The sequence below is a fragment of the Rhinoderma darwinii genome, chromosome 7 (genome assembly GCF_050947455.1).
Source record: "Rhinoderma darwinii isolate aRhiDar2 chromosome 7, aRhiDar2.hap1, whole genome shotgun sequence".
NCBI lineage: Eukaryota > Metazoa > Chordata > Amphibia > Anura > Rhinodermatidae > Rhinoderma > Rhinoderma darwinii.
In genome coordinates, this window is record NC_134693.1 from 4,221,381 (window position 1) to 4,245,087 (window position 23,707).

The 23,707-nt window shown below is 47.4% G+C and overlaps 2 protein-coding genes and 1 long non-coding RNA gene across 4 annotated transcripts; 1 reads left to right on the forward strand and 2 right to left on the reverse strand.

Annotated features, from left to right (window-relative positions):
- Positions 1 to 350: 350 nt before the first annotated feature.
- IPP (intracisternal A particle-promoted polypeptide) lies at positions 351 to 7,278 on the reverse strand. Its single transcript, XM_075832065.1, has 9 exons — positions 7,236 to 7,278; positions 6,020 to 6,313; positions 4,872 to 5,303; positions 4,640 to 4,795; positions 4,376 to 4,543; positions 3,217 to 3,354; positions 3,003 to 3,125; positions 1,260 to 1,480; positions 351 to 1,038 (listed from the first exon to the last, which is right to left on the reverse strand). The coding sequence occupies exons 2-9, from the start codon at positions 6,309 to 6,311 to the stop codon at positions 814 to 816; spliced, it is 1,755 nt and encodes a 584-aa protein (XP_075688180.1). The 5' UTR covers positions 6,312 to 6,313; positions 7,236 to 7,278; the 3' UTR covers positions 351 to 813.
- Positions 7,279 to 7,325: 47 nt separating this feature from the next.
- Positions 7,326 to 12,993, forward strand: DPH2 (diphthamide biosynthesis 2). Its single transcript, XM_075832066.1, has 7 exons — positions 7,326 to 7,448; positions 7,811 to 7,986; positions 8,702 to 8,814; positions 10,594 to 10,814; positions 11,045 to 11,677; positions 11,984 to 12,175; positions 12,444 to 12,993. Exons 2-7 carry the CDS (start codon positions 7,828 to 7,830, stop codon positions 12,566 to 12,568), a joined length of 1,443 nt encoding a protein of 480 aa, XP_075688181.1. The 5' UTR covers positions 7,326 to 7,448; positions 7,811 to 7,827; the 3' UTR covers positions 12,569 to 12,993.
- A 934-nt stretch (positions 12,994 to 13,927) lies between these two features.
- On the reverse strand, positions 13,928 to 21,215 carry LOC142657014 (uncharacterized). Of its 2 annotated transcripts, none has more exons than XR_012849784.1 (3): positions 21,126 to 21,215; positions 17,165 to 17,254; positions 13,928 to 14,881 (listed from the first exon to the last, which is right to left on the reverse strand). It is a non-coding gene; the product is annotated as an uncharacterized LOC142657014 (long non-coding RNA). The 2 variants fall into 2 exon arrangements; XR_012849785.1 differs by having other exon boundaries at positions 17,165 to 17,251; positions 21,126 to 21,204.
- Between the last annotated feature and the right edge of the window lie 2,492 nt (positions 21,216 to 23,707).

Genomic DNA, 23,707 nt, shown 5'->3' on the forward strand with positions numbered 1-23,707 from the left:
GTGTGACTGATATCAGCCGCTCCTCTTATATCACTCCAGCACTATTATATCCTCCAGAGACATTACATCATATGTGTGACTATCAGCCGCTCCTCTTATATCACTCCAGCACTATTATATCCTCCAGAGACATTACATCATATGTGACTGATATCAGCCGCTCCTCTTATAACACTCCAGTACTATTATATCTTCCAGAGACATTACATCATATGTGTGACTGATATCAGCCGCTCCTCTTATATCACTCCAGTACTATTATATCCTCCAGAGACATTACATCATATGTGTGACTGATATCAGCCGCTCCTCTTATATCACTCCAGCACTATTATATCCTCCAGAGACATTACATCATATGTGTGACTGATATCAGCCGCTCCTCTTATATCACTCCAGTACTATTATATCCTCCAGAGACATTACATCATATGTGACTGATATCAGCCGCTCCTCTTATAACGCTCCAGTACTATTATAAGGTGCATACTTTAGGTTTAGTGCCCAGCAGCTGATAAGTCTTTCGTTATTCTGCGCTTCTCTTCGGTTAGTCGCTGCCTCTCGTGGTTTATGCAGCTGGCAAAAGCCCAAACCATTGGTGGCGCCTCTACACCCTACCTGGCATTGTTGGTAATAACACTTCCAAGCACCCAAAGCAATGTGGCAAAAAGAGTGACAGGGACTCTTATCTGTAACTGCACCCGATTATAAATCACCAGGTTCCAACATCCGCAGTATCTACTAATAACACCACCAGACTCGTGGCACGTGGCATCATCAGGCTGCACCACCAGCCAAAATTGCAGCACTTAGTCAGAGAACTGCCAGGCTCCCCTCGCAGCGGCTTGTTATCATGCCGCTGATCTCCGTCCAGGAATCTGTATGTGGGTTATAGACTTCAACAGAGTCCGAGGTCACAGGGGCTGAGAAATTCTGCACGGTGGCTCTTCCCCCTGCGGCATACAGCAGCCCATTCACACTGATGACAGAGACGCCCGCTCTGGGGATCCTCATCGGTGCCACCTCTGCCCACTGCTCCTACAATGCAAAGAAAATCAGGAATGAGAACTGCGGTATTAAGACCTAGAGGATTTGACAAGTGAAATGATGGGAGTTGTAGTGTAACGCTCCACAGTGAAACACAAAGTCTATAGGAAGTTACTGAACGTTCGTTATACAATGATGAAGCTTCATCTACATTTACCCCATTATTTGCACCGCTGTCCTTATTTACCAGATATTTGAAGTCAACTCAATACCTCCTCAAAAGAAAACTTCTCCACGGTGTTCAGAGCATCCTGGCGCTCGTTCCAGCCGCCCACCGCGTACAAGCAGTCGTTTAAAGAGGCTACGCCCAAGTATGCCCTGCGGGTCCCCATAGGAGGAAGCAATGTCCAGCGCTTGGCAATGGGATCGAAAACTTCAGCTGAAAAAAGTTCTATCCCCTCGTGGCTAATTCCACCGACCACGTAGATCAGCCCTAAATTAAAAATTATAACAGATCCAGATTCCAGCATCACAACAAAGAGAGCAGAATATCAAACCAATCTGACCCGTTATTTTCTATGGGGGAAAGAGTTATCCAAAACTCCAGAGCTGCACTCACTATTCTGCTGGTGGAGTCACTGTGTACATACATTACATTACTTATCCTGTACTGATCCTGAGTTACATCCTGTATTATACTCCAGAGCTGCACTCACTATTCTGCTGGTGGAGTCACTGTGTACATACATTACATTACTTATTCTGTACTGATCCTGAGTTACATCCTGTATTATACTCCAGAGCTGCACTCACTATTCTGCTGGTGGAGTCACTGTGTACATACATTACATTACTTATCCTGTACTGATCCTGAGTTACATCCTGTATTATACTCCAGAGCTGCACTCACTATTCTGCTGGTGGAGTCACTGTGTACATACATTACATTACTTATCTTGTTCTGATCCTGAGTTACATCCTGTATTATACTCCAGAGCTGCACTCACTATTCTGCTGGTGGAGTCACTGTGTACATACATTACTTATCCTGTACTGATCCTGAGTTACATCCTGTGTTATACTCCAGAGCTGCACTCTCTATTCTGCTGGTGGAGTCACTGTGTACATACATTACATTACTTATCCTGTACTGATCCTGAGTTACATCCTGTATTATACTCCAGAGCCGCACTCACTATTCTGCTGGTGGAGTCACTGTGTACATTACATTACTTATCCTGTACTGATCCTGAGTTACATCCTGTATTATACTCCAGAGCCGCACTCACTATTCTGCTGGTGGAGTCACTGTGTACATACATTACTTATCCTGTACTGATCCTGAGTTACATCCTGTGTTATACTCCAGAGCTGCACTCTCTATTCTGCTGGTGGAGTCACTGTGTACATACATTACATTACTTATCCTGTACTGATCCGGAGATACATCCTGTATTATACTCCAGAGCTGCACTCACTATTCTGCTGGTGGAGTCACTGTGTACATACATTACTTATCCTGTACTGATCCTGAGTTACATCCTGTATTATACTCCAGAGCTGCACTCACTATTCTGCCGGTGGAGTCACTGTGTACATACATTATATTACTTATCTTGTACTGATCCTGAGTTACATCCTGTATTATACTCCAGAGCTGCACTCACTATTCTGCTGGTGGAGTCACTGTGTACATACATTACATTACTTATCCTGCACTGATCCTGAGTTACATCCTGTATTATACTCCAGAGCTGCACTCTCTATTCTGCTGGTGGAGTCACTGTGTACATACATTACATTACTTCTCCTGTACTGAGCTCATGGAATTTTTAGAAAGTTTCCCCCTACCTGTATGCATTGTCATCTTCATGATGGCCACTAGGGGGCACTACTTTATTACACTAAGTCATCAGATGATTGATTATACATGAGAATTATAACAGGAACGTCTGGTTCACTAGGAATTACAATGGACATCCGATCTTTTTATACAGCAGAAGTGCGAGCGTCACCTTGTCTCTCACAACAAGCGAAGTTATATCTCGGCACGGACATCCGCCCCACGATCTGCCAGGTGTTTTCCTCTGGTGAGTAGCGCTCAATCCCGTTTCCAATCTCTGCTCCGACCCAGCCGCCTGCAACGAGGAACAATCCTACCATTCTCCGGCTGGGATACAAATACAATGTCGCCATAGAATCTACGGTCAATAAAGGAGCGACGCTTACCCATTGCGTAAATGGCGCCGTGGCAGGAACACACTCCCAGGCCGCAACGTGGCTGATTCATGGAGGGAACCGCTGTCCACTGTTTACTCACAGGGTCGTAGCATTCCACGCAGTCAAAGATCATAGAGTCCTTCTCACCTGCAGAGGACGCGGCGTTACTACAGAGCAAATAAAAAAGTCCTAATCTCGTATTCAGCTGTTTCAGAGTCGTCTCGGCGCCTCACACGGGTGACAACCACAAAACGCCACCACTATGGGGTCCATAATGTGGCGTTACTCCAACCCTGAATGGTATATATATATCTGTCGTGTCTTTACATGCCCATTGCGCTCTTTCACCTACTACTCTGCCGGACAGTGTCAGTCTTCACCGTATTTCTGGCATTATATTCATAGTATGAGCAGGATTATTGATTAGAATTATAGGTGGACATGTAGTGTAGCTGTGGTCCTAGAATTCTACGCCGGCTTTCATTGTCTACGTTCTCTCTCTGCTCCATGGGGAGATGTGCGGAGTTCTTGTCACTTATGTCTCTGTCCGCAGATCCTCACAATCACCAGTGCACAATGTCTGATAAGCCGCAGGGGGTGATAAGATGTGTCACTGCTCCTCCCCCTATACTAGAAAAAAAAAAGACCCCACTAAATCACATATATTCCGAATGGTAAGAGGGGTGATAACGTAAAAGGTTTCTCTACCCCCCTTCCCGGGGTCACTGCAGTCTGTACAGGATTTTTCTTCCTGCTCTCACTTGCAGCTTCCCCTCCCTCCTCCCTCCAGAGACACAGAACCAGAAAGTAAAGCTGTTCCTGTTGCTCCCCAACTTCAGCTGAGCACTGTACCCCGAATATTGCACCTAGGATACTGAGCCAGGTTTTATTTTTAAGCGAAGATACTTATATTCTAACCGCGGATTACATACGACCTTGGCAGTGAAAGGGTTACACAGCCGTTCTGCACAGACACGATCAGTGACTCCAGTTTAGGTACATCTTATTATTAGCGTCTGAGGTAGTCTGAAATTCAGCTCCTCAAACTTGTGCTCTGCTCCCCCCTCCTTTATACTGCAGCTCTGCTTGTTCAGATCTGCTGCACAAGCTCAGAACGAAGTCAATGCACGGAGATCATATATAATAGATTACGTGACGTGGGACGTACCTCCAACCACGTAGATCTTTCCCTCCAGGATGGCCGCGCTCATCCCGCTACGTGCCTGGTGCAGGGAAGACACCGTGCTCCAGTACTGACTGAACGTATCGAAGCGCTCCACGCAGCTCAGCGCTCTGCTGTCACTCCACCGTCCACCCTGCAGGCGCGTGTATCCCCCTGTATGGAGGAAGGAGCGTGTGTCACAGTCTCTAGGATCAGACAGCTTATGCGGTACGACCCCCCTCCTCCCACGATCCTTCATGTCAGCCTTACCTATGGCATAGAGGAATTTGCGCGCTTTCCTGCGCGGTCGGACACGGGAGGTCTGGAGTAAGCTGAAGAGCTTTTTATCTTTAGGGGACAGGCTGGGTTCACAGTATTCCCTCAGAAGTGTCTGCAGCGCCACCCGCAGGCTGAAATCTGTTACTTCTGGAACAAGGAGACACAGGCTCAGGGCTATGGGCCGCTCCTGTTGGAGGAAACGGTGGACGTCGACCGTTCTTACCTTCGATATTTTTCTGAAGTCGTTGCGGAGGAAGCAGGGAGAAGCGCACGGGCTCCAGGACCTCCACCACATGTCTCTTCCGCGTGGCCGTGTCTTTCTGGAGCCAGGACATTGCAGCGGAGAACACCTGATGCTCGTCTTCTATGCACAAGTCCTCGCTGCGCAGGAGGCGGATCAGCTGCTCCTTTGTCAGTGTCTGGAATTCGTCCTCCTGCTGCACCTCCGGGAAATGTGCGTGGATGTAGCACTCCGTGAATTCTAACAGGTGCTGACAGGCCAGCTGCTCCGAGAACTGGAAGAATCCAATGCAATTACCTGGATCGATCTGCTCCTTTAAGAAATCGCAGCACAGCGCCACCACGTGGTTCAGCTGCAACATGTCGGCCGCTGTCATCAGTTCCTGCACGTTCTCTGGACTGATGAGGACCGAGCCTGAGAACAGAAAACGAGGGATAGTGAATAGAAGCCCCTTGTCCTCTTCTGGGAAAGCTGGGTGATAAAAAAAGATGGCTGCCGTTACTGCTCCCAGGTTTATTTACTGTCTAGTTATGGGATCACCTAGGAGCAGAGGGGGTGAGGGATGGGTGATAACCACGGATTAGTCATCACCCAGCTTTCCCAGCAACAGATAAAACTGGGGAGAACTTATAGCAAACGGACAGATGAGAGCGAGTCGATGGTTCACAATTTTTGGTTTCTGGGGGAGATGATTTGGGACCAAGTGAAGTATTCGTCTTCCACAGACATCTATACATTAAGGTCTACCTGCCCTCATACATCCTTTGCACCCATATAAAGTTATTTGCCTTTCAGGGTTCTGGAAAAGCTGAGTGACTAATCTGTGGAAGCTGTGATGGCGGCCGTATTAGTTGTCTCTCACCTTCCCCAGGAACAGATAGGACTAGAGATGGCTGAATAGAGATTTAAGAACTTGACAGGACAATGCAACAACTTACAGATGTAGCAGAGCTGATTTTGTAATTTTTGCGTAGTGTGATCTCATCTACAGTCCTGTGAAAACCACAGACAACACAACGGGATATCACAGCACACTCAGCTCTGCTACACCGCAACAGCACACTCAGCTCTGATACACCGCAATATATAAAGATTATTCAGGCGTCAGAGAATAATAATCGTCCAATTACCGGAGTAAATAAAATCCAGCAGCAGCTGGAAGATGGCGGGATCCACCTCCTGAATCCGCACCACGTCACCTGACGACTCCTTCATGCCACCGGACAGCAGAGCTGCAAAGTAAGGACTGCTCGCCGCCAGCACCAACTTATGCGCCCCAAATACCGCCTGACCGAGGTGGACGCGCAGGTCGCAGAACTCCAGCTGTTGCCTCATCTTATCCATCTTCTGCAGCACGAGCGCGGCGTATCTTTCTACAGAGCGCAGGGAGGCGGTGACATTCGTGGTCGACGCTGGGTCCATTACTGCGACAAAATCAGAGACGACCCAAAAAAGAAAAAAAAAAGAAAATGCTCATAAATCAGGTTTTTGGTGTTCTCTCGTTTCCCAATAATCGGATATTTGAGGGTCAAGAATCATTGTGACTTCCTGCTCACGACTTGTGGCGGTCGTACGGTATCGCACTACGAGGCGCAGGTCAGAGGACGACATTATGATCTTGATTCATCGCTACACGTAACGACTGCGCAAATATTTCCCTCATGAGTAACAGCTGAATAACCGCCGCGGCCCGCGGCCAACTCCAATAAAATATGCGCCGTATATCAGGACCAAGTGCACTGAACCGGGGGGGCACAAGTGGTTACAATGTATCATAGTGGGGGGGACATGAGCAGTCACAGGTATCACTGTTGGGGGGCATTAGTGGTTACAATGTATCACCGTGGGGGGGCATTAGTGGTTACAATGTATCACAGTGGGGGGGGGGGCACGAGCAGTCGCAGGTATCACCGTGGGGGGGCATTAGTGGTTACAATGTATCACAGTCAGGGGGGGGGACACGAGCAGTCACAGGAATCACTGTTGGGGGGCATTAGTGGTTACAATGTATCACAGTGGGGGGGGGGCACGAGCAGTCGCAGGTATCACTGTTGGGGGGCATTAGTGGTTACAATGTATCACAGTGGGGGGGGGGGCACGAGCAGTCGCAGGTATCACCGTGGGGGGCATTAGTGGTTACAATGTATCACAGTCAGGGGGGGGGACACGAGCAGTCACAGGAATCACTGTTGGGGGGCATTAGTGGTTACAATGTATCAGTGTGGTTGGGGGGGGGGGACACGAGCAGTCACAGGAATCACTGTTGGGGGGCATTAGTGGTTACAATGTATCACAGTGGGGGACACGAGCAGTCGCAGGTATCACTGAGGTCGCCGCTGCTGTTACCTGCTCCTCCGCTCAGCTCTTCGTTCAGTCTGGTCTGTTGTGGTGACGTCATCACGTTGACGTCTTGTCTAGAATCCGGCCGGTGCAGGCGGCCATGTTGGAGGTGGCCGGCAGAGTTCCGGGAGAGCCCGGGGTCCATGTGGAGGCTGCGCCGCTGTCAGTGTGCTCTGTGCGGACCCTGAGCTCCTGATCGTGGGCACTATAAGAGGAGAGGTGCGGTATATTCTATTGTCTTATATATAGAGAATAATGGAAATACAGATCCTACAGTCACATGCAGCCTTGTCCTCAACTAACGTGATCACTGCCCCAGCACACTCCTCTCCTGAAATACTCTGTGCTGCTATGGCACCCTTTACCTTTCACTATATAACTCCCAGTCTGTCCTCCCACAAGATCAGCATACTCCTTTCCTGAAATACTCTGTGCTGCTGGTGTACCCTGGTCCTTTCTCTGTAACTTCCTGCCTATGACTCTCCAGAAGATCAGCACACACCTCTCCTGAAATACTCTGTGCTGCATGCAACAAAGTGTCGTACAGGCTCATAAAATGTTCTGTGTCCTCTGTTCTGTAGATTGTGACAGCGGTAAGATGGCGACTGCTCTGTTCAGCAGTGATGGCGCGGATATTATTCATCGGGAGCTGAGTCCTCCTGAGCCAAGTGAAGCTGTGACCGCTGACGCGACGCTGGACGAGGTTTACGAAATTCAGAAGACGGTTCATTTCATTAAAGAAAAGGGAACAAAAAAGGTCTGTGATGTTCAGACAAGTGCGTAACCGTCCCGTCCGATAATCCGGCGCCCTCCAGATTACAGGAAGGGTACTGACTCCCCATACTATTATATTATTATTATCCTCTCCCGGCCACATTCTTGATGTAGGAGTTACCCTTTATTTTTAGACTTGCGTTACTTTGTAGGGTCTCACATTGGGGATATCTAGATCATACTTACCCGGTACAGTGACCTGATCTTTCTCCCGGTGCTGAAGTTTGGGCGGTCAGACCCTGATAAATGACATCACCAGCTGGTGCCCGCCGCTTCATAGACTATAGAGCCGGTATAGGACTACAACCCTTTTTCTTATGTTAAATACAGGGAAGCAGTTGCCATGACTACCACTGTAATCAGTGAATGGAAACAGTGTTTATATCCAGAGGATGACAACCCATCCTGATAAAGACCTACTCACACAGCTGAGGGTTTGTTACAATGTATCAGTGCAGCACAAATCTCTCCGATCTACACTGATACAGACCCATCAGCTGTGTGAGCAGAACTAGATCAAGATGAGCTTTTTTAACCTTTGGACGAAAACAAGAATGCTCCCATTCACTGACAGTAAGCAGAGATCTTGAAAATGGTGAAGAATTGAAACACAAAGTCTATTAGAAAGTTGTAGATCATTTCATTATATGATAATTGGGCTTCATTTACATAAGACCGGACGGCTCTTTATTTCCCAGGTGGCTCTGCAGTTCCCGGATGATCTCCTCGTCTGCTCCGTCCCTATAGCCAGAAAACTGGAGGAGGCTACGGGAGCGAAGACCTACATCCTGGGGGACACGTCTTATGGCAGGTGAGGGGCCGGCATCATCCGCTTCCTCCTCTGAAATTTACCCTACAGTCATTTCTTCTTCTATCTTCTGCTGGGTGACAACCAACATGGCCGCCATTTCACCTCCCACGACGGTTGTCACCCAACTTTCTCAAAGTCCTGACATGTTTTTTTGCATAATTAAAGTGAGGCGTCTCCCCTGGCCTTATAATGCTGCATATATAACAGATGTGTCATTCAGGACTCTGGGAAAGCTGGGTGATGACTGATAAACCCCACAGTGTCTGTCCTCCAGGCTATTCGCTCGGGGGTCGTCCTATAACCAGGCGGAAGTCTGGGCCTCACCCGTGCGAGCAGTAACAGCGGCCGGTCTGCTTTTCACCCAGCTTTACCAGAAACTGATATTTCTAAGGCCCTGTTCACACTGAGTTTTTTTGCAGGCAGAAAAAATCCGCCTCAGAATTCCTCCAGGAATTTAGAGGCAGATTTTGACCTGCCTGTGCTTTTGTGCCGCGGTTTTTCACAGTGTTTTTCTTCCACGGTCCATTAAAGGACGCAGGCAAAAAAAATGCTCCGAAACGCAAGAAAAGACATGGCGCTTTTTTTTCTCCCCGCGAGCTGCTAAAAGCCGCCGGATAAGAAATGCCTCTGCCTCCTATTGAAATCATTGGGCGATGTTGTCAGTTTTTATGGCACTGATTCCAACGCAGTTTCCACGTTTAAAATCAGCGCCAAAAAATTCAAGTGTGCACAGGACCTTAGGCTTTATTCACACGATCGGGTGTCAAATCAGCCATGTAAAACGGCCGATTTTCACTCGTTTTGACAGATCCCTCATAGAATCGAGTCTATTCAGCGATCCAGGTAAGCGGGCAAAAATAGGACATGTCCCGTTTTTTCCCGTGCCGTCCACACAGTCCGTTAAAAAAAAAACAAAAAACGGCCGTGTGAAAAGCCCCATAGACATGCATTGATTTTAAAGCAGCCGTGTGACGGCCGTAAAAAAAAAAAAGGCCGTCACCCGACCGATGTGAATAAGGCTTTATTCACACGACAGGGTCCGAGTGTCAGCCGATATTAACGGTCGTTTTGGTCCATTTTTCTCGGCCGTGTTGCATCCGTTCTAGATTCCGTTCCTAAAGCCCCCTGTAGATAACAACACACAGCCCCCTTGTAGGTAGCACCCCCGTGTATGGCACCCCCCCCTGTAGAAGGCACCACTGTAGCCCCCTGTAGGAGCAGAATCCCTCTGGCCAGGAATCTCCGCTTCAGAAGTTGCCCCTGATGTCATTGTCCATATATGGACAGTGACATCAGTGATTTCTCCTGGAGCGGAATCCCCGGCCACAGCTTCGGCAACGCTGTGGCCGGTGACTATAGAGATTCAGCTCTTACGGGGAGCTACGGTGGCGCTATGTACGGACCGGTGTGGGGGGGGCATCTACAAAGGGGCTGTGGCAGCAAAAAAAAAGAGAGAGCGAGCGGCTGAATGCGCGGCCGTCACTCCGATCACATCCAAGTGACGGCCGTGCTTTACACAGCCCCATAGACTTCTATGGGAGCCGTGCGGCCAGGAGAACGGCCCAAAATAGGGCAAGTTCCATTTTTTATTTATTTTTTATAAACAGGCCGTGTGAATAGCCCCATTTGAGGTCTATCGTTCTTACTGCGGCCGTTAAACAAAAGGCTGTGACCCGGCCGACTATCCCTGTCATGTGAATAAGGCCTTATATTTCCAGCTCTTGTATTGATCAGCGATTTACTTCTCATATTAACGTGTTCGGTGTCGCCTCCCGGCAGCTGCTGTGTGGACGAGGTGGCGGCAGAACACGTCGGAGCTGACGCTCTCGTACACTATGGGCGGGCCTGTCTGAGCCCGTGTCGGCGGCTGCCTGTCACATACGTGTTTGGACGTAAAGCCGTGGACGTGGATCGCTGCACCGAGGCTTTCCAGAGCCTGTTCCCTGAGCGAGACTCCCCGGTCGTGGTTTTCGGTGATGTCGTGTATGATCACATTCTCGGTATGTTTATGGACCGCACCCGGCACCGGAGCATCATGTGACTACGGCTGCGGTCTTCAGGTCTATTATAATATATTATAATGTACGGCATATTTTGTGCTGCTGTTACTCCTGCCGCCTGCAGGTGTCGCTCTTGTCTGTTATTTTACTTGTATTGGGTTTTCTATAGACGGCGCCTCACAGCGATGGCCCCCATTGACCCGCTGAACACGCCGCTCTTCTATCTGCAGGTGAACTGGAAACACGCCTCGCCGCCTCTTACCCCCGCGTTGCCTTTTGTAAGCTGTCCTGGCTGGAGGAGGCGCCCACGCCTGGCGAGGTCTACAAGTTTGGCAGGAAGTTCTCTCCGGACCCCAATGTCTGGCCGGACGGCTACAGCGTCTTCTACGTGGGAGGCGAAGGGCCGACGCTCAGTAACCTTCTGCTGACCTGGCCGCGCTGCGCCGTCTTTAGCTTTAACCCAGTGACCGCCGAGTCCAGGAGAGAAGGCGTTCACGTCAACCGCGCGCTCATGAAACGTTTCTACCTGATAGAGAAGGCGCGCGATGCCCGGGTGGTGGGTATTCTGGTGGGCACCCTGGGGGTCTCAGACTATCTCTCTGCTCTCTCGCACCTGAAGAGCGTCGTCCGTCGGGCTGGTAAGAAGAGTTACCTGCTGTCTATGGGGAAGCTGAACCCGGCCAAGCTGGCTAACTTCCCGGAGGTAGACATCTTCGTGCTGGTGGCGTGCCCCGAAAACTCGCTGTTGGACTCTTCGGATTTCTACCGGCCAATCATCACCCCGGATGAGATGGAGGTGGCCTGTAACCCGGCGCGGGAGTGGGGCGGCCGATGTATCACTGACTTCCGGGAATTACTTCCAGGTACGTGGAGAAAAGGGGGAAACCAGGAGCGTGGGTGACACTAACGGGAACATGATGGGGGGGTGGGGTGGGGGCAGAGATGGCAACTCCCTCGTATCATGTAATGTCTCCTGATGGGGATTGTAGTGATGAGGTAAAGCTCAGACCACCCGAGACTCCAATACACAATGCATATATACAGGTCGTAGCTGTATACTTCTGGAGCAGAGCTGCAGTGTAAAGCACCATGGAGGGAAAGGAGAGCAGATGTTTATGTAAAACACGTGTGTTCTTCCTGCGCCTGACGGCCGTGTGATGCCCTCCTAGGTGGTCCCGCTCATGTGGTGTTTCCGGAGATTAACCCTGAAGACGCAGACCGAACAGATGTCTCCTTGATCACGGGGGAGCTGAGGTCTCTTCGATTCTCAACAGCGGTGGAGGAAACCTCAAAGGAAGAGCCGAGTATGACCCTGGCACAGAGGAACAGTAATACCACCGTATCAGAGCTGGGGCCTGCAGGTAAGGAGCGGCCATCTTCATGTAATATATCATGTGATCCGGGCGGAAAACATACATTAAAGATTCTTGCAGATTGTGTTGTGACTTGTGCACTGTGGATCACAATTGCCGGAACAGAATTTTGACGTGACTTTAATTTGATCTGGAATGACATCATATCTTATACTCCAGTCACATCCAGAGCTGCATTCACATTTCTACTGCATTGTGGGAGATGTCGTTTTCTTTTCTACGTCTAATGTAAACCTCTTCCCTCTTTCTTCTCCAGCGTCCTTCCTGTCTTCCCGGAGCTGGCAGGGACTGGACAAGGCTCTGGGAGAGACGCCGGTTGTGAAAGCTGCGCAGGGCCGTAGAGGGATCGCTATTGCGTATGAGGACGAAGCGAACGGCTGATGGGAAGATCTCTGGTCCTGGAGTGCCCATCACCCCTCCCCATAGATGAACGGTCATGATTATTCACCATGTCGTCTCCTCGGGGTGGATGGCGCTGTCCCTGAGTGCGGGGAGGTTGTGTCAGTCACACAGGGCGGTCGTCTCGCGGCGTCCTGACTGTAGTGACCTCGTGTCTGGACGGAAATCGCTCTGCTACAATCACTACTGAATCTGCTGCAACAAACAAGGAGGTATCCTTCTATTTTATAAAATCCAGAATCCACGTTGTCTCGTCGCCGCTCCAGTAATTCACGTCCAGGCTGCAGGTTTCCGCGTTCTGCGCCGGTTTCTTGGTTATTTTCTGAGCCTCGTCCGATCCGAATGGAAGTTCTATCATCAGTTAGACATTTTTCTATGTAAATAAAATGTAATTATTGTATAACAAACCGTTCTGTGACTAATATATTTGCGTTCAAATTATTCACCATTTCAGGACCTCTGCTTGCTGTCAGGGTATGTTCACACGTACACGTCCGTTACGGCTGAAATCATGGAGCTGTTTTCAGGAGAAAACAGCTCCGCAATTTCAGACGTAATGGCAAGTGCGTCTTTTTTACGCGCAGTCTTTTGACAGAGGAAATGAATGGGCAGATGTGTGCCGACGCTTTGTAAATAGGGTGTGTGAACATACCCTAAGAGCTCTTAGTCTGGATTGCTGCTGGATTGTCTACACTGATACATTGTAACAAACCCTCAGGTGTGTAAGCAGGACTAGGTCAGGATGGTATCCAGTCTAGGCAGTCTTCTGTAAATTAAAGGCAGCAGCACAAATCTTTCCCCTGTTCTGGACTCCAGGCGGATCGCTCTTACCTACACTGATATATTATTCAACCAAGCTGGAGCCACTTATAGCTGTACTCTAATGGAGCAGAACTGTAGTTTAAAGCATGGAGGAAAGGAACAAAGCAGAGAAGTAAAAGAAAGAAAAAAAAACACAAAACCTCAAATAAATAAAATTTATTTTAATGACATACTAAAAGCAATAATATATATAAAAAAAATTTTTTCGTGACACCTTCCCTTTAAGGGTATGTTCACACACACTAATTACGTCCGTAATTGACGTACCGGAACGAACACTGTGCAGGGAGCCGGGCTCCTAGCGTCATACTTATGTACGATGCTAGGAGTCCCTGCCTCGCTGCCTCGCTGCAGGACAACTGTCCCGTACTAAAAACATGATTACAGTACGGGACAGTTGTCCTGCAGCGAGGCCGGGACTCCTAGCGTCGTACATAACTATGATGCTAGGAGCCCGGCTCCCTGCACTGTGTTCGGTCCGGGACTTCCGGCCGAAATACGTCCGTCAATTACGGACGTAATTAGTGTGTGTGCACATACCCTAAGTCCTCTGATGAGACAGAAAGTAGATTTCAGACTCCCAATAGACAATGCAACTAAGCTGGAGACACTAAAAGTTATAGTTTGGTCGAGCAGAGCTGCAGTGTAAAGTATGGTGGAGGGACAGAGCAGCAGCCTGAGCCTCTCATGAGATAGGAAGTGGATTTTAGACTACATGAGGCTCCAATAGACAATGCAGCTGAGCTGGAGTCGCTGATCATAACTGTCCTGATGAAGAACTGCTGATGCCAAAGACAAATAGCAGTTACCAGCGCTCGTGGCTTGTAGAGAAATGTCCGTCTGCTAAAGGTAACGAGGACGGGGGAGCAGTTTCCTTTTTTTTAAAAATGCAATTAGAGGGAAATAAAAGAGTAAATTTGGAGTCACTTCTGTGATTGTTTTCCTGTCATATGTTGTTTGGCCACTAGGTGGTGATGTTATTGCAGTTTTATTTATGAAGATCTCGAACTGAACTGCACCCGCAGCTTTGGCGCCAGTAGGCAGAACTTGGTGCCAGGCTAATTTACAAAGAAGAATAAATGTGTGGCGAGCGGCGGCTCTGGGCTGCGGTGTCTGTACGATGTGATACTAAGCCCGTGAATAATGGCCGGCGCTGTGCTCAGTGCGTACGGCAGATTTAGAATACAATATTGGAGCTGCAGCCGCAGGGACGCCAGCAAATAACGTTATTTAGCAACGATTTCTGTAGATAAACTGCACTTTGAAAATGAAAGACAATTTATCATTATGTTTAAAATAATTGAAAACCCGGCAACAAGACGGAGCTCCAGGAGTCAGCAGCGCGCGTCCGCCCCCTCCCCCGGCCTCCGATGCATTGTTTGTCTGTACTCAGAGCAGAAGGTAATTTTTTCCCCATCTGATGAATTACGGGTTGATTTGGTTGTGGGTTTATTCTCGTTTTACTGTCGTGTTCTGTTCAGGGAAAGAAAATGGAAGGAAATGAGTCGTACTGCAGACAATTAGCATTTTTACTGCTTTTACCCAGAATCCTTCAAACCTGTACAAAAAATAAAGCTTAATCATTGTAAAAAGACTGCATCTTTAAATTTAAATGCTTGCTGTCAGTGAATGAAAACCTTGTGCCGTCACATGTGCTGTAATTTTCCATAGCAAAAAAATCCACTGCAAAAATGTACACAATGTATTCCTATCGGTGGAAACAAAATCTGCAACAAGGACGTGGTTTATAATTCTGCGTGTCATTGTACCGGTTTGGAAACACTTGCCGCAGCGGTTTCTGGACGTGTTGCGGATTTTGGATACGGAATGAACTTCAAAGCTATGGGAAATTCCGCACTGAAAAACTCAATACAAACGTACAGCAATGTCGACAGGAAATCTCTGGAATTGCTGTTGTGTATTTTGTGGCGTATTTTTACGCTATTTGTGACTGCACCCTGATTGTTTACTTACAAGGGTCACTGTAACGAGTCATGCAGCTGTGTCAGCGGGATATGATCAGGACAGGTTTACAAACTAGATGGCTTCACTGGCAACAAGCAGTGATCTTGAAAATGGTCAGAAATTGAAACAAAGTATATTATAACGGGAATGAGCGAGAATACGCCGTGCAAGTCCTTAATGGGAAAACCTCATTTCTGTGAAAGAAATAAGGGGTCGAACGAATGGACCCCACTTTACGACCCCCAAAACTGGGGCTTGTGGGGCGTCTGTACTGAACCCGCATTCACATTGTGAGGGGCCGCGCTGTTCTGTTCTCTTGGTGCTGTAGATTGTGAGTCACAGCTGGATCGCCACCATCATCACCCCGTCTCCTCGGCTGGTAGGCGGCAGCTCGGAGATATTCTGGGTGCTGCTGGGCAAAAAGTGCGCCCAAAAATGCATTATTGGGTCTGAAACACTAAGGAATAATTACAATGAAAAAGTCGTTTCTGGGTCATATGATTGTGGGGGCAAAACCGCGCCTGCTCACAGCTGAAAAACGACTTGTAAGGCCCTGTTCACACAGAGTTTTTTTGCAGGCAGAAAATTCTGCCTCAAAATTCCGTGGCAGATTTTGATCGGCCTTCATGCCGTTTGCCGCGTTTTTCGCTTGCGCCCATTGAGTGCCACTGGCAAAACACAGCGAAATACGCTTGCTCTGCCTCCCATTGATGCCAATGGGAGGTCAGACATGTAAACGCCCGAAGATAGGGCATGTCGCTTCTTTTTGCAAATGAGCGTTTTTTTCCGCTCGTGGGAAAAAAAATGCCTCCGCCTCCCACTGAAATCAATGGGAGGCATTTTCTGACGTTTTCCGACGCGGTTTCCACGTCAAAAAACGTGTAAAAAAACCTCAGTGTGAACAGGGCCTAAGCTGTGCGCCTTTTAGAAAATTTGGTGCAAAATACTCCAGCGATCTCCTTCAGTCTTAGACAATGTTCACACGGTGCGGATACGCTACGTAAAAACACGCAATGTATCCCCCCTGTGCGCCACAGGGAATTCCGGGCGAAGAAGCGCACCAAGCTGTGGTGCAGTTTTTCGCCCAAAATACCCGCTGCGGAAAACTGCTGCATTAACCGGCCTCCTGGGATAATGTTTCATCCATGTGACCGCCGCTACAGCCTGTGATTGGCCTGTGATTGGCTGCAGCGGTGGTCACGTGGGATGAAGTGTCATCTCAGGAGTCCGGCCTGGAGGAAGAAGCACAGACTCCTAGGTAACTATAGTGTTTTTTTTATTCAGAGTTGCATTTTTTGCGGCAGAATCGCTGCGAACCCGACGCAAAAAACGCAACATCTGCTATTTGTTGCATTTACCTCCCATTGATATCAATGGGGAAAACCCGCAACAAATAAGCTGCGTTTACGCAAATCCAATTGACGTGCTGCAGAATAAAATGCCATTTCCGAGCGTTCTTTCCGCTCAGTATTTCCGCACCGCGTGGATGTTTTTCTTCCCAATCTCACCCACTTTGCTGCTACTCTATTATGCTGCGTTTTTTGAGTCCACAATTGCGGACGGGGAAAAAAAATGCAGCAATTCATTGTGTCCTGTTCTGTGGCGGAAGTCGTCCTATCCTCCCTGACCAGCCCGTCCCATAGACAGCAATATCTACAGCGCCCCTGCAGGTTGACGGAGGCATTGCGCAGCCGCAGCGAGCACAGTACTGGGGTAATAAACACGACAATGTTTTTTCTGCTTCGGTTACACAACACATTAGAATATGTATTTTAATGAACGTTTAATCACCGTTCCTGCGGCGCAGCTTTCAGCGCGTTCCTCTCATTACCGTCTTTGTGTGGAAGCTTCGCTTTGTGCCCGACCTCAGATAACCTCCTGCTTATAATACAAAAGGGAAAGTGAAAAACAACTTGAAAGTGGATACAAAATCTCTTAGAACTTAAATAATAACCGCATAAAACGAGCAGATCTGCGATCCTGCGCCCGGATTAGACCGGATATCTTTGGCGTCCCTCAGAGAGCGCAAGAGGTCATAAGATCACAATGACCGCCAGGGGCGAAACCGGAATTCATGAGGCTCCATAGCAAAGTCAGGATCGCAATGCCCCTCCCCCATACACCTGGGTGACCGTAAACCGAGCTGCAGTAAAAGCAGCAGCAACGTTAGAGCGACTTTTAGGCTCCACTGACAACAAAAAGAATAAACACAGGATTTAAAGGGAACCTGTCACCAGCATTTCACCTATAGATCCTCACCCCTCGCTGGTCGCTGCTGTCAAAAGTTCATTGCTGTTATCCCGCTCCTAAACTCCTCCTCTGTAAATAACGGTCTGCAAACATTTCACGCTTTTTATGGTAATAATCCGCCAGTCTCGTTCTTTCCTCTTATGCCCCACCCACTGCCGAAAACTGGCCCGCCCTGAATGCCAAAATCTCGTCTGAGATAGAGCACATGCACCCGTCGTGTTTGGTCTGACACCCTTCCCTGCTTCGTCCGGGCCCCAAATCTAGTTACTGTGCATGCTATGGTGTCACGTTACTATGGTGTCATGTTACTATGGTGTCACGTTACTATGGTGTCACGTTACTATAGTGTCACGTTACTATGGTGCCACGTTACTATGGTGTCACGTTACTATGGTGCCACGTTACTATGGTGTCACGTTACTATGGTGTCACGTTACTATGGTGTCACGTTACTATGGTGTCATGTTACTATGGTATCACGTTACTATGGTGTCACGTTACTATGGTGTCACGTTACTATGGTGGCACGTTACTAGGGTGTCACGTTACTATGGTGTCACGTTACTATGGTGTCACGTTACTATGGTGTCACGTTACTATGGTGTCACGTTACTATGGTGTCACGTTACTATGGTGTCACGTTACTATGGTGTCACGTTACTATGGTGTCACGTTACTATGGTGTCACGTTACTATGGTGTCACGTTACTATGGTGTCACGTTACTATGGTGTCACATTAAGCGCATGCACCAGAATAGGACATCAATGCTCAAGCGCAGGATTTTGTGTGTGCTGGGGGGAGGCGAGGAGCTGTCAATCAAAAGTAAGGAGGCGGGGTTAACTCAGGCAAAAATGATTTTCCCCCCACTACCACCAGGTATTGCAGGTTTAATAGGTGAATTGCTGGTGACAGGTTCCCTTTAAATGGGGATTTCCAAAATTGTCGGTGTCCACGAAGGAGACTACAAAATCCCCCTCCCACATTGTATTCAATTTGAAAACTTTCTGCATGTCCTACATATATGACACATTTTTAGAGGTCCGTGATAGTATTCCTGGTATATTAATTGCTTTATTGGTGGTCTAGGGCGATCTAAGGGGTTAACGATAATATTCATGATGCTCTAAGGAATTATTAACATTACTGCCGGTCTAATAGAATGAGAGATCAAACATAATAGTCCCGGTAGATTAGAATGGTGAAGAGGTTAATGGTATTTATCTGCAATGATCTGGGACAGATAAGGATTGAAGCTCACATATCATTTTATTTAATTTAAATAGATCCAATGTTCTAGGCTGATCAATTTCATTATATATATATATATATATATATGTATAGGACGGAGCTACAAATGCCCTGCATCCCTTCACACAGTTACATAATAACTCTCTGCTGCCTGCAGCCACCACAAGAGGGAGCTCATTACATAGAGATATATACAGCTCCCATAGAGTTACATGATAACATTCTACTGCCTGCAGTCACCACAAGAGGGAGCTCATTACATAGAGATATATACAGCTCCCATAGAGTTACATGATAACATTCTACTGCCTGCAGTCACCACTAGAGGGAGCTCACTACATACAGAATATACAGCTCCCATAGAGTTACATGATAACATTCTGCTGCCTGCAGCTACCACTAGAGGGAGCTCACTACATACAGATATATACAGATCCCATAGAGTTACATGATAACATTCTGCTGCCTGCAGTCACCACTAGGGGGAGCTCACTATATACCGATATATACAGCTCCCATAGAGTTACATCATAACATTCTACTGCCTGCAGTCACCACAAGAGGGAGCTCATTACATACAGATATATACAGCTCCCATAGAGTTACATCATAACATTCTACTGCCTGTAGCCACCACTAGGGGGAGCTCACTAAATACAGATATATACAGCTTCCATAGAGTTACATGATAACATTCTGCTGCCTGCAGTCACCACTAGGGGGAGCTCACTACATACAGATATATACAGCTCCCATAGAGTTACATGATAACATTCTGCTGCCTGCAGTCACCACTAGAGGGAGCTCACTACATACAGATCTATACAGCTCCCATGGAGTTACATCATAACATTCTACTGCCTGTAGCCACCACTAGGGGGAGCTCACTAAATACAGATATATACAGCTTCCATAGAGTTACATGATAACATTCTGCTGCTTGCAGTCACCACTAGGGGGAGCTCACTACATACAGATATATACAGCTCCCATAGAGTTACATGATAACATTCTGCTGCTTGCATTCACCACTAACGGGAGCTCACTACATACAGATATATACAGCTCCCATAGAGTTACATGATAACATTCTGATGCCTGCAGTCACCACTAGGGGGAGCTCACTACATACAGATATATACAGCTCCCATAGAGTTACATGATAACATTCTGCTGCCTGCAGTCACCACTAGGGGGAGCTCACTACATACAGATATATACAGCTCCCATAGAGTTACATGATAACATTCTGCTGCCTGCAGACACCACTAGGGGGAGCTCACTACATACAGATATATACAGCTCCCATAGAGCTACATGATAACATTCTGCTGCCTGCAGTCACCACAAGAGAGAGCTCACTACATACAGATATATACAGCTCCCATAGAGTTACATGATAACATTCTGCTGACTGCAGACACCACTAGGGGGAGCTCACTACATACAGATATATATAGCTCCCATAGAGTTACATGATAACATTCCTCTGCCTGCAGCCACCACTAGGGGGAGCTCACTACATACAGATATATACAGCTCCCATAGACTTACATAAGATTCTAGCTACCTGCAGCCACCACTAGGGGAGCTAACTAGATAGGGATTTATATGGCTCTAAAGGGGTTATTTGGTGAGAGAAAATTGATGGCCTATGCTCAGGATAGGCCATAAATATCTAATTGGTGGAGGCCCAACTCTTGGCACCGCCGCTGATCAGCTGTTTGAAGCAGCGCAGTGGTGAGTACTGCTTCTCCTTCATCGCTTAGGGTATGTTCACACGACCTCTTTTCAGACGTAATGGAGGCGTTTTACGCCTCGAATTACGCCTGAAAAGACGGCTCCAATACGTCGGCAAACATCTGCCCATTGCTTGGAATGGGTTTTACGATGTTCTGTGCCGACGAGCTGTCATTTTACGCGTTGCGTAAAGTGGCGTCTCGTCAAAAGAAGTGCAGGACACTTCTTGGGACGTTTTTGGAGCCGTTTTCTCATAGACTCTATTGAAAACAGCTCCGTATTTTCAGACATATTTTGTTAATCGTGTGAACATAGCATTCCACGGAACACGGTCCTGGAATTTGCGGACCAGAAAAACACCACGGTCGTGTGCATGAGGCCTTACACTGCTCCGTACTGTACAACGCCGACACATCAGCGCAGCAGAGCGCGGTGTTAGAGATTCCTCCTGTTCACTTGAAAAAGAAAAATACCAATAACACGCTCCAGCTCTGGAGACCGGCGGCCATTACCTTCTCCAGCGACCAGAAGTGTTCATGGGGCCGATCAATAGAGGGCGACACCTCCAAGGAGTGCTGCGATCCGACCGTCTATTGTAAATATAAGGCGAAATATGAGTCATAAACACAATTGCGGATTCTGGGCCGTCTGTTATTTCATTAGGAAAATGTCTCTGAAATGATTATTTACAAATAATTTAAAAGAAAATCAAAATCTTCATACAGCAGCAAGAGAAGATGTGACGAGGGGATCAAATCTGCTTCTCAAAGCCAGAAATTATACATCGTATCATGTAACATACACTACCGGTCAAAAGTTTGGGGTCACCAGACAATTTTGTGTTTTCCATCAAAACTCACACTTATATTTATCAAATGAGTTGCAAAATGACTAGAAAATATAGTCCAGACATTGACAAGGTTAGAAATAATGATTTTCTCCTTCAGACTTTGCTTTGGTCTTGGAATGCTCCATTTGCAGCAATTCCAGCATTGCAGACCTTTGGCATTCGAGCTGTTAATTTGCTGAGGTCATCGGGAGACATTTCCCCCCCATGCTTCCAGAAGCCCCTCCCACAAGTTGGATTGGCTTGATGGGCACTTCTTGCGTACCATACGGTCAAGCTCCTCCCACAACAGCTCTATGGGGTTGAGATCTGGTGACTGCGCTGGCCACTCCATTACAGATAGAATACCAGCTGCCGGCTTCTTCCCTAAATAGTTCTTGCATCATTTGGAGGTGCTTTGGGTCATTGTCCTGTTGTAGGATGAAATTGGCTCCAATCAAGCGCTGTCCACAGGGTATGGCATGGCGTTGCGGAGTGATCGCCTTCCTTATTCAAAATCCCTTTTACCTTGTACAAATCTCCCACTTTACCCCAGACCATCACATGACCCCCACCATGCTTGACAGATGGCGTCAGGCGCTCTTCCAGCATCTTTTCAGTTGTTCTGCGTCTCACAAATGTTCTTCTGTGTGATCCAAACACCTCAAACTTCCCTTCGTCTGTCCATAACACTTTTTTCCAATCTTCCTCTGTCCAATGTCTGAGCTTTTGCCCATATTAATCTTTTCCTTTTATTAGGCAGTCTCAGATATGGCTTTTTCTTTGCCACTCTGCCCTGAAGGCCAGCATCCCGGAGTCGCCTCTTCAATGTAGACGTTGACACTGGCGTTTTGCGGGTACTATTTAATGAAGCTGCCAGTTGAGGACCTGTGAGGCGTCTATTTCTCAAACTAGAGACTCTAGTGTACTTGTCTTGTTGCTCAGTTGTGCAGCGGGGCCTCCCACTTCTCTTTCTACTCTGGTTAGAGCCTGTTTGTGCTGTCCTCTGAAGGGAGTAGTACACACCGTTGTAGGAAATCTTCAGTTTCTTGGCAATTTCTCGCATGGAATAGCCTTCATTTCTAAGAACAAGAATAGACTGTCGAGTTTCACATGAAAGCTCTCTTTTTCTAGCCATTTTGAGAGTTTAATCGAACCCACAAATGTAATGCTCCAGATTCTCAACTAGCTCAAAGGAAGGTCAGTTTTATAGCTCCTCTAAACAGCAAAACTGTTTCCAGCGGTGCTAACATAATTGCACAAGGGTTTTCAAGTGTTTTCTAACCATCAATCATACAATATAATTATTGTGTCAGACTCCCAGGTCTCTGGTAGCGAGAATCAGTGACTTACAGTAATATCAATGGAACAGCATGGTATCAGCTCCACTGCCTGCTGGGGGCCCCAAACTACAACAGAAAGGGGCCCTTAATCCCTGATAATGGTAAAAAGAGTCTGAAACACACAGAATAACTGTGTGCACTGAAATGAATATTATAAGTCATCTGAAGACGCATATTGATAAGAGAGTAATGATGGTGAGAGTGGTCATCCTGAGCTCCTCAGGTAGCAGGTGCCCCCCGCAGTGCTTAGTAGTGACCCCAATTCATATCCAACTCTTCATTGGTTGGACAATGTTCATTAAGTGATATTAAGGGGCATGACTTGCTGTTTGGTATTGATTATGGTCCAGTGACTGCACTGATGATCCTACAGCCACATATCAGCCGCAGCTGCTCACACTCCTCTTGACTTGTAGGGGCCACTCAGCCGCTATCTCTGTGTCACGTTCCTGCTTTATTAATATCTTCCAGGCCTTTCTGAATAGCAAGTCTTCCCATTAGTCAGTCAATAGGATGTAGTGATTGTTTGCTGCGGCTTCAGACATCACAGGGAGTGACACATCCCACACTGCCGGGCCGTCATTACACAGCTCAAGAGGAACCTTGTTATATATTAATTACACAAGCATTAGAATAACAGCTCCTCTGGTCTGCGGTAGAAAAAGAAAACCATACAAGTAGAAATTGTGTCATTAATCCGCCACCTACTAGCACTAATGAGATGATAACATTCAGTATCACAACAGGCTGTAAAGCTGCATAGTTCTCTGGATTGTGCGGCTGACATCTAGTGGCCAATATGAAAACTGCAATAATTCAGAACAAATTTTTGTGTGTCGCCACAAAATGAAAGGAAACCCCAATCATATCCACCAGTATCCCATCATTACTATGACATTATTAATTATTTGAATTATTATTTTGC